General features: G+C 33.6%; 2 protein-coding genes across 2 annotated transcripts in view; one reads left to right on the top strand and one right to left on the bottom strand.

Annotated features, from left to right (window-relative positions):
• LOC128635636 (oocyte zinc finger protein XlCOF6) overlaps positions 1–1,791 on the bottom strand; it is a 29,965-nt gene extending 28,174 nt beyond the window's left edge. The window contains exon 1 of the mRNA XM_053688716.1: positions 1,655–1,791. Coding sequence (XP_053544691.1) covers positions 1,655–1,657 — 3 coding nt within the window. The 5' untranslated portion in view covers positions 1,658–1,791. The remainder of the gene's footprint in view (positions 1–1,654) is intronic.
• Positions 1,792–1,978: 187 nt separating this feature from the next.
• Positions 1,979–16,619, top strand: part of LOC128635639 (gastrula zinc finger protein XlCGF26.1) — a 73,430-nt gene continuing 58,789 nt past the window's right edge. The window contains exon 1 of the mRNA XM_053688722.1: positions 1,979–2,143. The gene's annotated coding sequence lies outside the window, so the exon portion shown is untranslated. The remainder of the gene's footprint in view (positions 2,144–16,619) is intronic.

Here is a 16,619-nt window from a genome sequence, read left to right as displayed (position 1 = left end):
CATCACTACATCTGCAGCTGGTGTCACTGGTAGGTGTGAGATACAGCTCTGGCCTTGGTCTAACAACTGACTCACCTGACCTATACATCACTACATCTGCAGCTGGTGCTAGTGTCACTGATATGTGTGAGGTCCAGCTCTGGCCTTGGTATAATGATAATTAGTCACATGAGTAATACTGGTAACTACGGGGTAAATTATGTTCATGCAAATGGAGAAAGAACAATTAACCCAATCAATACCACAAAGACATAATATCTATGGTAATTTATTACATACACTATATACAGATATATACCAGCCAACACATACACTTTATACAGATATATACCAGCCAACACATACACTATATACAGATATATACCAGCCAACACATAAACTTTAAACAGATATATACTAGCCAACACATACACTATATACAGATATATACCAGCCAACACATACACTATATACAGATATATACCAGCCAACACATACACTATATACAGATATATACCAGCCAACACATACACTATATACAGATATATACCAGCCAACACATACACTTTATACAGATATATACCAGCCAATACATACACTATATACAGATATATATCATTATGATTCTGTCATTCTGGGAGTTCTACGCGGAGGCCGTATTCCGCATTAGTTAAGACTATGAAAATTGTCTTGAAGAAGGCCTAAGAAAAGGCCGAAACGTCGACACTATACTTGTATTACTACAATAATAAAGGCTATCTCTTGTATGAAGTCCTGTGAGTGCCCTCCATCTCTACTAACAGTATATATATACACACTCTATATACAGATACACACACTATATATATATATATATACCACACACATATGCACACTCTATATATACAGATACACACACTATATATACATATGCACAATCTATATACAGATACACACAATATATATATATATATATATATATATATATATATATATATATATATATATACGTTAGCAAAGATGTGCACTCTCACTCAAATACAACTGCCAGGGTGCTAGTGGAATTAGGTGTACAGCAATAAAGAAAACTTGCACTCACTGGACTTTTAACAAAACTTTACTTGGCAAAAATAGTGACGTTTCGGGGACAGTGTATCCCCTTCCTCAGACAGGTCTGAGGAAGGGGATACACTGTCCCCGAAACGTCACTATTTTTGCCAAGTAAAGTTTTGTTAAAAGTCCAGTGAGTGCAAGTTTTCTTTATTGCTATATATATATATATATACACACACACACATGCACTCTCTATATACAGATATATACAGATACACACAATATATATACACACATGCACTCTCTATATACAGATACACACAATATATATATATATATATATATATATATATATACACACATGCACTCTATATACAGATACACACACAATATATATACACATGCACTATATACAGATACACACATTATATATACACATGCACTCTATATACAGATACACACACTATATATACACATGCACACTATATACAGATACACCCACTATATATACATATGCACACACTATATATACATATGCACACTCTATATAGATACAAATACACTATATACACATGCACACTCTATATACAGACACACATACACTATAAAGAGATATGTATACACTATATACAGATAGACATACCATTTCTCACAGATGTACCCAGAGCAAAACTATAGCAGGCTTTGGTCACTATAGCTCTTCCTCTAACAGCTGACATATAAGGTTTTCGGGTCAGTAATCATAATGACACACACAAAGTAAAGCTAATGGGTCATCCATCTTTGTTATGCAAAGGAAGTGACTACATTGTAAATCGCCATATGTGTAATGTAAAATAAGTTAATGAAGTCCCATCTTGGTTATGGTCACACAGTAAAGATAGTCAGGACGCCATATTAGTAGGGGCAGGAAGTGGTGTCTAGACACGATGTTATTGGTCATATTTGTCACATGAGACAACTCCAATCCGCCATCTTTGTTATCGGAGTGACCTGATTGACTATTTAATCCGTATAATCGACGTTCAACTGTCTAACCTGACAAATTTGCAAATCTGACTTGAACAGCGGAAGTAAAATTCTAGGAAACCAGACGTGACTTCCGGTGATGACGTATGCTTCACCTCATGCTGTAAGTGTACGGTGTGTGCACATATATAGCTGTCTGCAATACTAGGTATAACTGTATTATATGTAGTCTGTAAGTTATATACCGGTCACACAGGGTTAATTTACTGTACATTATATACAGGTAATGAGTATGGTGCTGTAATTAGCTGTATACCCTGAGTCACTAATACTAGGTATAAATGTATTATATGTAGTCTGTAAGTTATATACCGGTCACACAGGGTTAATTTACTGTACATTATATACAGGTAATGAGTATGGTGCTGTAATTAGCTGTATACCCTGAGTCACTAATACTAGGTATAACTGTGTATTATATGTAGTCTGTAAGTTATATACCGGTCACACAGGGTTAATTTACTGTACATTATATACAGGTAATGAGTATGGTGCTGTAATTAGCTGTATACCCTGAGTCACTAATACTAGGTATAACTGTATTATATGTAGTATGTAAGTTATATACCGGGTCACACAGGGTTAATTTACTGTACATTATATACAGGTAATGAGTATGGTGCTGTAATTAGCTGTATACCCTGAGTCACTAATACTAGGTATAACTGTATTATATGTAGTCTGTAAGTTATATACCGGGTCACACAGGGTTAATTTACTGTACATTATATACAGGTAATGAGTATGGTGCTGTAATTAGCTGTATACCCTGAGTCACTAATACTAGGTATAACTGTGTATTATATGTAGTCTGTAAGTTATATACCGGTCACACAGGGTTAATTTACTGTACATTATATACAGGTAATGAGTATGGTGCTGTAAATAGCTGTATACCTGAGTCACTAATACTAGGTATAACTGTATTATATGTAGTCTGTAAGTTATATACCGGTCACACAGGGTTAATTTACTATACATTATATACAGGTAATGAATATGGTGCTGTAATTAGCTGTATACCCTGAGTCACTAATACTAGGTATAACTGTATTATATGTAGTCTGTAAGTTATATACCGGTCACACAGGGTTAATTTACTGTACATTATATACAGGTAATGAGTATGGTGCTGTAATTAGCTGTATACCCTGAGTCACTAATACTAGGTATAACTGTATTATATGTAGTCTGTAAGTTATATACCGGTCACACAGGGTTAATTTACTGTACATTATATACAGGTAATGAGTATGGTGCTGTAAATAGCTGTATACCCTGAGTCACTAATACTAGGTATAACTGTGTATTATATGTAGTCTGTAAGTTATATACCGGTCACACAGGGTTAATTTACTGTACATTATATACAGGTAATGAATATGGTGCTGTAAATAGCTGTATACCCTGAGTCACTAATACTAGGTATAACTGTGTATTATATGTAGTCTGTAAGTTATATACCGGTCACACAGGGTTAATTTACTGTACATTATATACAGGTAATGAGTATGGTGCTGTAAATAGCTGTATACCCTGAGTCACTAATACTAGGTATAAATGTATTATATGTAGTCTGTAAGTTATATACCGGTCACACAGGGTTAATTTACTGTACATTATATACAGGTAATGACTATGGTGCTGTAATTAGCTGTATACCCTGAGTCACTAATACTAGGTATAACTGTATTATATGTAGTCTGTAAGTTATATACCGGTCACACAGGGTTAATTTACTGTACATTATATACAGGTAATGAGTATGGTGCTGTAATTAGCTGTATACCCTGAGTCACTAATACTAGGTATAAATGTATTATATGTAGTCTGTAAGTTATATACCGGTCACACAGGGTTAATTTACTGTACATTATATACAGGTAATGACTATGGTGCTGTAATTAGCTGTATACCCTGAGTCACTAATACTAGGTATAACTGTATTATATGTAGTCTGTAAGTTATATACCGGTCACACAGGGTTAATTTACTGTACATTATATACAGGTAATGAGTATGGTGCTGTAAATAGCTGTATACCCTGAGTCACTAATACTAGGTATAACTGTGTATTATATGTAGTCTGTAAGTTATATACCGGTCACACAGGGTTAATTTACTGTACATTATATACAGGTAATGAGTATGGTGCTGTAAATAGCTGTATACCCTGAGTCACTAATACTAGGTATAACTGTATTATATGTAGTCTGTAAGTTATATACCGGTCACACAGGGTTAATTTACTGTACATTATATACAGGTAATGAGTATGGTGCTGTAAATAGCTGTATACCCTGAGTCACTAATACTAGGTATAACTGTATTATATGTAGTCTGTAAGTTATATACCGGTCACACAGGGTTAATTTACTGTACATTATATACAGGTAATGAGTATGGTGCTGTAATTAGCTGTATACCCTGAGTCACTAATACTAGGTATAAATGTATTATATGTAGTCTGTAAGTTATATACCGGGTCACACAGGGTTAATTTACTGTACATTATATACAGGTAATGAGTATGGTGCTGTAAATAGCTGTATACCCTGAGTCACTAATACTAGGTATAACTGTATTATATGTAGTCTGTAAGTTATATACCGGGTCACACAGGGTTAATTTACTGTACATTATATACAGGTAATGAGTATGGTGCTGTAAATAGCTGTATACCCTGAGTCACTAATACTAGGTATAACTGTATTATATGTAGTCTGTAAGTTATATACCGGTCACACAGGGTTAATTTACTGTACATTATATACAGGTAATGAGTATGGTGCTGTAAATAGCTGTATACCCTGAGTCACTAATACTAGGTATAACTGTATTATATGTAGTCTGTAAGTTATATACCGGTCACACAGGGTTAATTTACTGTACATTATATACAGGTAATGAGTATGGTGCTGTAATTAGCTGTATACCCTGAGTCACTAATACTAGGTATAGATGTATTATATGTAGTCTGTAAGTTATATACCGGTCACACAGGGTTAATTTACTGTACATTATATACAGGTAATGAGTATGGTGCTGTAATTAGCTGTATACCCTGAGTCACTAATACTAGGTATAAACTGTGTATTATATGTAGTCTGTAAGTTATATACCGGTCACACAGGGTTAATTTACTGTACATTATATACAGGTAATGAGTATGGTGCTGTAATTAGCTGTATACCCTGAGTCACTAATACTAGGTATAACTGTATTATATGTAGTCTGTAAGTTATATACCGGTCACACAGGGTTAATTTACTGTACATTATATACAGGTAATGAGTATGGTGCTGTAATTAGCTGTATACCCTGAGTCACTAATACTAGGTATAACTGTATTATATGTAGTCTGTAAGTTATATACCGGTCACACAGGGTTAATTTACTGTACATTATATACAGGTAATGAGTATGGTGCTGTAAATAGCTGTATACCCTGAGTCACTAATACTAGGTATAACTGTATTATATGTAGTCTGTAAGTTATATACCGGTCACACAGGGTTAATTTACTGTGCATTATATACAGGTAATGAGTATGGTGCTGTAAATAGCTGTATACCCTGAGTCACTAATACTAGGTATAACTGTATTATATGTAGTCTGTAAGTTATATACCGGTCACACAGGGTTAATTTACTGTACATTATATACAGGTAATGAGTATGGTGCTGTAATTAGCTGTATACCCTGAGTCACTAATACTAGGTATAACTGTATTATATGTAGTCTGTAAGTTATATACCGGGTCACACAGGGTTAATTTACTGTACATTATATACAGGTAATGAGTATGGTGCTGTAAATAGCTGTATACCCTGAGTCACTAATACTAGGTATAACTGTATTATATGTAGTCTGTAAGTTATATACCGGGTCACACAGGGTTAATTTACTGTACATTATATACAGGTAATGAGTATGGTGCTGTAATTAGCTGTATACCCTGAGTCACTAATACTAGGTATAAATGTATTATATGTAGTCTGTAAGTTATATACCGGTCACACAGGGTTAATTTACTGTACATTATATACAGGTAATGAGTATGGTGCTGTAAATAGCTGTATACCCTGAGTCACTAATACTAGGTATAAATGTATTATATGTAGTCTGTAAGTTATATACCGGTCACACAGGGTTAATTTACTGTACATTATATACAGGTAATGAGTATGGTGCTGTAATTAGCTGTATACCCTGAGTCACTAATACTAGGTATAAATGTATTATATGTAGTCTGTAAGTTATATACCGGTCACACAGGGTTAATTTACTGTACATTATATACAGGTAATGAGTATGGTGCTGTAAATAGCTGTATACCCTGAGTCACTAATACTAGGTATAACTGTGTATTATATGTAGTCTGTAAGTTATATACCGGTCACACAGGGTTAATTTACTGTACATTATATACAGGTAATGAGTATGGTGCTGTAATTAGCTGTATACCCTGAGTCACTAATACTAGGTATAAATGTATTATATGTAGTCTGTAAGTTATATACCGGTCACACAGGGTTAATTTACTGTACATTATATACAGGTAATGAGTATGGTGCTGTAATTAGCTGTATACCCTGAGTCACTAATACTAGGTATAACTGTATTATATGTAGTCTGTAAGTTATATACCGGTCACACAGGGTTAATTTACTGTACATTATATACAGGTAATGAGTATGGTGCTGTAATTAGCTGTATACCCTGAGTCACTAATACTAGGTATAACTGTATTATATGTAGTCTGTAAGTTATATACCGGGTCACACAGGGTTAATTTACTGTACATTATATACAGGTAATGAATATGGTGCTGTAAATAGCTGTATACCCTGAGTCACTAATACTAGGTATAACTGTATTATATGTAGTCTGTAAGTTATATACCGGTCACACAGGGTTAATTTACTGTACATTATATACAGGTAATGAGTATGGTGCTGTAATTAGCTGTATACCCTGAGTCACTAATACTAGGTATAAATGTATTATATGTAGTCTGTAAGTTATATACCGGTCACACAGGGTTAATTTACTGTACATTATATACAGGTAATGAGTATGGTGCTGTAAATAGCTGTATACCCTGAGTCACTAATACTAGGTATAACTGTATTATATGTAGTCTGTAAGTTATATACCGGTCACACAGGGTTAATTTACTGTACATTATATACAGGTAATGAGTATGGTGCTGTAATTAGCTGTATACCCTGAGTCACTAATACTAGGTATAACTGTATTATATGTAGTCTGTAAGTTATATACCGGTCACACAGGGTTAATTTACTGTACATTATATACAGGTAATGAGTATGGTGCTGTAATTAGCTGTATACCCTGAGTCACTAATACTAGGTATAAATGTATTATATGTAGTCTGTAAGTTATATACCGGTCACACAGGGTTAATTTACTGTACATTATATACAGGTAATGAGTATGGTGCTGTAATTAGCTGTATACCCTGAGTCACTAATACTAGGTATAACTGTATTATATGTAGTCTGTAAGTTATATACCGGGTCACACAGGGTTAATTTACTGTACATTATATACAGGTAATGAGTATGGTGCTGTAAATAGCTGTATACCCTGAGTCACTAATACTAGGTATAACTGTATTATATGTAGTCTGTAAGTTATATACCGGTCACACAGGGTTAATTTACTGTACATTATATACAGGTAATGAGTATGGTGCTGTAATTAGCTGTATACCCTGAGTCACTAATACTAGGTATAACTGTATTATATGTAGTCTGTAAGTTTTATATACCGGTCACACAGGGTTAATTTACTGTACATGATATACAGGTAATGAGTATGGTGCTGTAAATAGCTGTATACCCTGAGTCACTAATACTAGGTATAACTGTATTATATGTAGTCTGTAAGTTATATACCGGTCACACAGGGTTAATTTACTGTACATTATATACAGGTAATGAGTATGGTGCTGTAAATAGCTGTATACCCTGAGTCACTAATACTAGGTATAACTGTGTATTATATGTAGTCTGTAAGTTATATACCGGTCACACAGGGTTAATTTACTGTACATTATATACAGGTAATGAGTATGGTGCTGTAATTAGCTGTATACCCTGAGTCACTAATACTAGGTATAACTGTATTATATGTAGTCTGTAAGTTATATACCGGTCACACAGGGTTAATTTACTGTACATTATATACAGGTAATGAGTATGGTGCTGTAATTAGCTGTATACCCTGAGTCACTAATACTAGGTATAACTGTATTATATGTAGTCTGTAAGTTATATACCGGTCACACAGGGTTAATTTACTGTACATTATATACAGGTAATGAGTATGGTGCTGTAATTAGCTGTATACCCTGAGTCACTAATACTAGGTATAACTGTATTATATGTAGTCTGTAAGTTATATACCGGTCACACAGGGTTAATTTACTGTACATTATATACAGGTAATGAGTATGGTGCTGTAATTAGCTGTATACCCTGAGTCACTAATACTAGGTATAAATGTATTATATGTAGTCTGTAAGTTATATACCGGTCACACAGGGTTAATTTACTGTACATTATATACAGGTAATGAGTATGGTGCTGTAAATAGCTGTATACCCTGAGTCACTAATACTAGGTATAACTGTATTATATGTAGTCTGTAAGTTATATACCGGGTCACACAGGGTTAATTTACTGTACATTATATACAGGTAATGAATATGGTGCTGTAATTAGCTGTATACCCTGAGTCACTAATACTAGGTATAACTGTATTATATGTAGTCTGTAAGTTATATACCGGTCACACAGGGTTAATTTACTGTACATTATATACAGGTAATGATTATGGTGCTGTAATTAGCTGTATACCCTGAGTCACTAATACTAGGTATAACTGTATTATATGTAGTCTGTAAGTTATATACCGGTCACACAGGGTTAATTTACTGTACATTATATACAGGTAATGAATATGGTGCTGTAAATAGCTGTATACCCTGAGTCACTAATACTAGGTATAACTGTATTATATGTAGTCTGTAAGTTATATACCGGTCACACAGGGTTAATTTACTATACATTATATACAGGTAATGAATATGGTGCTGTAAATAGCTGTATACCCTGAGTCACTAATACTAGGTATAACTGTATTATATGTAGTCTGTAAGTTATATACCGGTCACACAGGGTTAATTTACTGTACATTATATACAGGTAATGAGTATGGTGCTGTAATTAGCTGTATACCCTGAGTCACTAATACTAGGTATAACTGTATTATATGTAGTCTGTAAGTTATATACCGGTCACACAGGGTTAATTTACTGTACATTATATACAGGTAATGAGTATGGTGCTGTAATTAGCTGTATACCCTGAGTCACTAATACTAGGTATAATGTATTATATGTAGTCTGTAAGTTATATACCGGTCACACAGGGTTAATTTACTGTACATTATATACAGGTAATGAGTATGGTGCTGTAATTAGCTGTATACCCTGAGTCACTAATACTAGGTATAACTGTATTATATGTAGTCTGTAAGTTATATACCGGTCACACAGGGTTAATTTACTGTACATTATATACAGGTAATGAGTATGGTGCTGTAATTAGCTGTATACCCTGAGTCACTAATACTAGGTATAACTGTGTATTATATGTAGTCTGTAAGTTATATACCGGGTCACACAGGGTTAATTTACTGTACATTATATACAGGTAATGAGTATGGTGCTGTAATTAGCTGTATACCCTGAGTCACTAATACTAGGTATAAATGTATTATATGTAGTCTGTAAGTTATATACCGGTCACACAGGGTTAATTTACTGTACATTATATACAGGTAATGAGTATGGTGCTGTAATTAGCTGTATACCCTGAGTCACTAATACTAGGTATAACTGTATTATATGTAGTCTGTAAGTTATATACCGGTCACACAGGGTTAATTTACTGTACATTATATACAGGTAATGAGTATGGTGCTGTAATTAGCTGTATACCCTGAGTCACTAATACTAGGTATAACTGTGTATTATATGTAGTCTGTAAGTTATATACCGGTCACACAGGGTTAATTTACTGTACATTATATACAGGTAATGAGTATGGTGCTGTAATTAGCTGTATACCCTGAGTCACTAATACTAGGTATAACTGTATTATATGTAGTCTGTAAGTTATATACCGGTCACACAGGGTTAATTTACTGTACATTATATACAGGTAATGAGTATGGTGCTGTAATTAGCTGTATACCCTGAGTCACTAATACTAGGTATAACTGTATTATATGTAGTCTGTAAGTTATATACCGGGTCACACAGGGTTAATTTACTGTACATTATATACAGGTAATGAGTATGGTGCTGTAATTAGCTGTATACCCTGAGTCACTAATACTAGGTATAACTGTATTATATGTAGTCTGTAAGTTATATACCGGTCACACAGGGTTAATTTACTGTACATTATATACAGGTAATGAGTATGGTGCTGTAATTAGCTGTATACCCTGAGTCACTAATACTAGGTATAACTGTATTATATGTAGTCTGTAAGTTATATACCGGTCACACAGGGTTAATTTACTGTACATTATATACAGGTAATGAGTATGGTGCTGTAATTAGCTGTATACCCTGAGTCACTAATACTAGGTATAACTGTATTATATGTAGTCTGTAAGTTATATACCGGTCACACAGGGTTAATTTACTGTACATTATATACAGGTAATGAGTATGGTGCTGTAAATAGCTGTATACCCTGAGTCACTAATACTAGGTATAACTTGTATTATATGTAGTCTGTATGTTATATACCGGTCACACAGGGTTAATTTACTGTACATTATATACAGGTAATGAGTATGGTGCTGTAATTAGCTGTATACCCTGAGTCACTAATACTAGGTATAACTGTATTATATGTAGTCTGTAAGTTATATACCGGTCACACAGGGTTAATTTACTGTGCATTATATACAGGTAATGAGTATGGTGCTGTAATTAGCTGTATACCCTGAGTCACTAATACTAGGTATAACTGTGTATTATATGTAGTCTGTAAGTTATATACCGGTCACACAGGGTTAATTTACTGTACATTATATACAGGTAATGAGTATGGTGCTGTAATTAGCTGTATACCCTGAGTCACTAATACTAGGTATAACTGTATTATATGTAGTCTGTAAGTTATATACCGGTCACACAGGGTTAATTTACTGTACATTATATACAGGTAATGAGTATGGTGCTGTAATTAGCTGTATACCCTGAGTCACTAATACTAGGTATAACTGTGTATTATATGTAGTCTGTAAGTTATATACCGGTCACACAGGGTTAATTTACTGTACATTATATACAGGTAATGAATATGGTGCTGTAATTAGCTGTATACCCTGAGTCACTAATACTAGGTATAACTGTATTATATGTAGTCTGTAAGTTATATACCGGGTCACACAGGGTTAATTTACTGTACATTATATACAGGTAATGAGTATGGTGCTGTAATTAGCTGTATACCCTGAGTCACTAATACTAGGTATAACTGTATTATATGTAGTCTGTAAGTTATATACCGGTCACACAGGGTTAATTTACTGTACATTATATACAGGTAATGATTATGGTGCTGTAATTAGCTGTATACCCTGAGTCACTAATACTAGGTATAACTGTATTATATGTAGTCTGTAAGTTATATACCGGTCACACAGGGTTAATTTACTGTACATTATATACAGGTAATGAGTATGGTGCTGTAATTAGCTGTATACCCTGAGTCACTAATACTAGGTATAACTGTATTATATGTAGTCTGTAAGTTATATACCGGTCACACAGGGTTAATTTACTGTACATTATATACAGGTAATGAGTATGGTGCTGTAATTAGCTGTATACCCTGAGTCACTAATACTAGGTATAACTGTGTATTATATGTAGTCTGTAAGTTATATACCGGTCACACACAGGTTAATTACTGTACATTATATACAGGTAATGAGTATGGTGCTGTAAATAGCTGTATACCCCTGAGTCACTAATACTAGGTATAACTGTATTATATGTAGTCTGTAAGTTATATACCGGTCACACAGGGTTAATTTACTGTACATTATATACAGGTAATGAGTATGGTGCTGTAATTAGCTGTATACCCTGAGTCACTAATACTAGGTATAACTTGTATATATGTAGTCTGTAAGTTATATACCGGTCACACAGGGTTAAATTTACTGTACATTATATACAGGTAATGAGTATGGTGCTGTAAATAGCTGTATACCCTGAGTCACTAATACTAGGTATAACTGTGTATTATATGTAGTCTGTAAGTTATATACCGGTCACACAGGTTAATTTACTGTACATTATATACAGGTAATGAGTATGGTGCTGTAATTAGCTGTATACCCTGAGTCACTAATACTAGGTATAACTGTATTATATGTAGTCTGTAAGTTATATACCGGGTCACACAGGGTTAATTTACTGTACATTATATACAGGTAATGATTATGGTGCTGTAATTAGCTGTATACCCTGAGTCACTAATACTAGGTATAACTGTGTATTATATGTAGTCTGTAAGTTATATACCGGTCACACAGGGTTAATTTACTGTACATTATATACAGGTAATGAGTATGGTGCTGTAATTAGCTGTATACCCTGAGTCACTAATACTAGGTATAACTGTATTATATGTAGTCTGTAAGTTATATACCGTTCACACAGGGTTAATTTACTGTACATTATATACAGGTAATGAGTATGGTGCTGTAATTAGCTGTATACCCTGAGTCACTAATACTAGGTATAACTTGTATTATATGTAGTCTGTAAGTTATATACCGGTCACACAGGGTTAATTTACTGTACATTATATACAGGTAATGAGTATGGTGCTGTAAATAGCTGTATACCCTGAGTCACTAATACTAGGTATAACTGTATTATATGTAGTCTGTAAGTTATATACCGGTCACACAGGGTTAATTTACTGTACATTATATACAGGTAATGAGTATGGTGCTGTAATTAGCTGTATACCCTGAGTCACTAATACTAGGTATAACTGTGTATTATATGTAGTCTGTAAGTTATATACCGGTCACACAGGGTTAATTTACTGTACATTATATACAGGTAATGAGTATGGTGCTGTAATTAGCTGTATACCCTGAGTCACTAATACTAGGTATAAATGTATTATATGTAGTCTGTAAGTTATATACCGGTCACACAGGGTTAATTTACTGTACACTATATACAGGTAATGAGTATGGTGCTGTAATTAGCTGTATACCCTGAGTCACTAATACTAGGTATAACTGTGTATTATATGTAGTCTGTAAGTTATATACCGGTCACACAGGGTTAATTTACTGTACATTATATACAGGTAATGAATATGGTGCTGTAATTAGCTGTATACCCTGAGTCACTAATACTAGGTATAACTGTATTATATGTAGTCTGTAAGTTATATACCGGGTCACACAGGGTTAATTTACTGTACATTATATACAGGTAATGACTATGGTGCTGTAATTAGCTGTATACCCTGAGTCACTAATACTATGTATAAATGTATTATATGTAGTCTGTAAGTTATATACCGGTCACTCAGGGTTAATTTACTGTACATTATATACAGGTAATGATTATGGTGCTGTAATTAGCTGTATACCCTGAGTCACTAATACTAGGTATAAATGTATTATATGTAGTCTGTAAGTTATATACCGGTCACACAGGGTTAATTTACTGTACATTATATACAGGTAATGAGTATGGTGCTGTAATTAGCTGTATACCCTGAGTCACTAATACTAGGTATAACTGTATTATATGTAGTCTGTAAGTTATATACCGGTCACACAGGGTTAATTTACTGTACATGATATACAGGTAATGAGTATGGTGCTGTAAATAGCTGTATACCCTGAGTCACTAATACTAGGTATAACTGTGTATTATATGTAGTCTGTAAGTTATATACCGGTCACACAGGGTTAATTTACTGTACATTATATACAGGTAATGAGTATGGTGCTGTAAATAGCTATATACCCTGAGTCACTAATACTAGGTATAACTGTGTATTATATGTAGTCTGTAAGTTATATACCGGTCACACAGGGTTAATTTACTGTACATTATATACAGGTAATGAGTATGGTGCTGTAAATAGCTGTATACCCTGAGTCACTAATACTAGGTATAACTGTGTATTATATGTAGTCTGTAAGTTATATACCGGTCACACAGGGTAAATTTACTGTACATTATATACAGGTAATGAGTATGGTGCTGTAATTAGCTGTATACCCTGAGTCACTAATACTAGGTATAACTGTATTATATGTAGTCTGTAAGTTATATACCGGTCACACAGGGTTAATTTACTGTACATTATATACAGGTAATGAGTATGGTGCTGTAAATAGCTGTATACCCTGAGTCACTAATACTAGGTATAAATGTATTATATGTAGTCTGTAAGTTATATACCGGTCACACAGGGTTAATTTACTGTACATTATATACAGGTAATGAATATGGTGCTGTAATTAGCTGTATACCCTGAGTCACTAATACTAGGTATAACTGTATTATATGTAGTCTGTAAGTTATATACCGGTCACACAGGGTTAATTTACTGTGCATTATATACAGGTAATGAATATGGTGCTGTAAATAGCTGTATACCCTGAGTCACTAATACTAGGTATAACTGTGTATTATATGTAGTATGTAAGTTATATACCGGTCACACAGGGTTAATTTACTGTACATTATATACAGGTAATGAGTATGGTTCTGTAAATAGCTGTATACCCTGAGTCACTAATACTAGGTATAACTGTATTATATGTAGTCTGTAAGTTATATACCGGTCACACAGGGTTAATTTACTGTGCATTATATACAGGTAATGAGTATGGTGCTGTAATTAGCTGTATACCCTGAGTCACTAATACTAGGTATAACTGTGTATTATATGTAGTCTGTAAGTTATATACCGGGTCATACAGGGTTAATTTACTGTACATTATATACAGGTAATGATTATGGTGCTGTAATTAGCTGTATACCCTGAGTCACTAATACTAGGTATAAATGTATTATATGTAGTCTGTAAGTTATATACCGGTCACACAGGGTTAATTTACTGTACATTATATACAGGTAATGAGTATGGTGCTGTAATTAGCTGTATACCCTGAGTCACTAATACTAGGTATAACTGTGTATTATATGTAGTCTGTAAGTTATATACCGGTCACACAGGGTTAATTTACTGTACTTTATATACAGGTAATGAGTATGGTGCTGTAAATAGCTGTATACCCTGAGTCACTAATACTAGGTATAAATGTATTATATGTAGTCTGTAAGTTATATACCGGTCACACAGGGTTAATTTACTGTACATTATATACAGGTAATGAGTATGGTGCTGTAATTAGCTGTATACCCTGAGTCACTAATACTAGGTATAACTGTATTATATGTAGTCTGTAAGTTATATACCGGTCACACAGGGTTAATTTACTGTACATTATATACAGGTAATGAATATGGTGCTGTAAATAGCTGTATACCTGAGTCACTAATACTAGGTATAACTGTGTATTATATGTAGTCTGTAAGTTATATACCGGTCACACAGGGTTAATTTACTGTACATTATATACAGGTAATGAGTATGGTGCTGTAATTAGCTGTATACCCTGAGTCAGTAATACTAGGTATAACTGTGTATTATATGTAGTCTGTAAGTTATATACCGGTCACACAGGGTTAATTTACTGTACATTATATACAGGTAATGATTATGGTGCTGTAATTAGCTGTATACCCTGAGTCACTAATACTAGGTATAAATGTATTATATGTAGTCTGTAAGTTATATACCGGGTCACACAGGGTTAATTTACTGTACATTATATACAGGTAATGAATATGGTGCTGTAATTAGCTGTATACCCTTGTCAGTATATTTATGAAAATCTTAGCAGTATTCTCTAAACAATGTGTAAGTATATGGCAGGGAATATATTTAACAATCTTCCTTTAAACTAAACCTGCAATCAAACATACATTTGCTAAGACAATAAAATTAATCTAAATATCTGAATTCTTTATTATTAGTAAATAACTATGAACATGTTGATACGTAAATATTTGTAATGATTAGAATATGAGTCAATATTATATGCGTTAAAACAAAAACTATTTAAAATATGCTATGCAAAGCTCATGCCAATTTACTTTAAAACCAATCTTTCATTCAGAGCTGCATTTAAAATATTACAATGAGACCTAAAATAGCAGTTACAAACATTCAGCAATATGATTTACAGTGCTAATTTAAGCAATAGTACAATATACACTTCTATTAAAAACATCAGAAATTGTATGTATTATTTACGTAAAGACCCAATTCTGAGTTATAACTCTACAGTTGTATAGATAAAACAATTTAGCATCAAGGATATGTATTCAACAATATACAGACTGAATA

Source organism: Bombina bombina, chromosome 7, assembly GCF_027579735.1.
Source record: "Bombina bombina isolate aBomBom1 chromosome 7, aBomBom1.pri, whole genome shotgun sequence".
NCBI classification, from domain to species: Eukaryota; Metazoa; Chordata; class Amphibia; order Anura; family Bombinatoridae; genus Bombina; species Bombina bombina.
The sequence above is the reverse complement of the archived record's forward strand: the minus strand, read 5'-3'. Positions and strand labels throughout refer to the sequence as shown.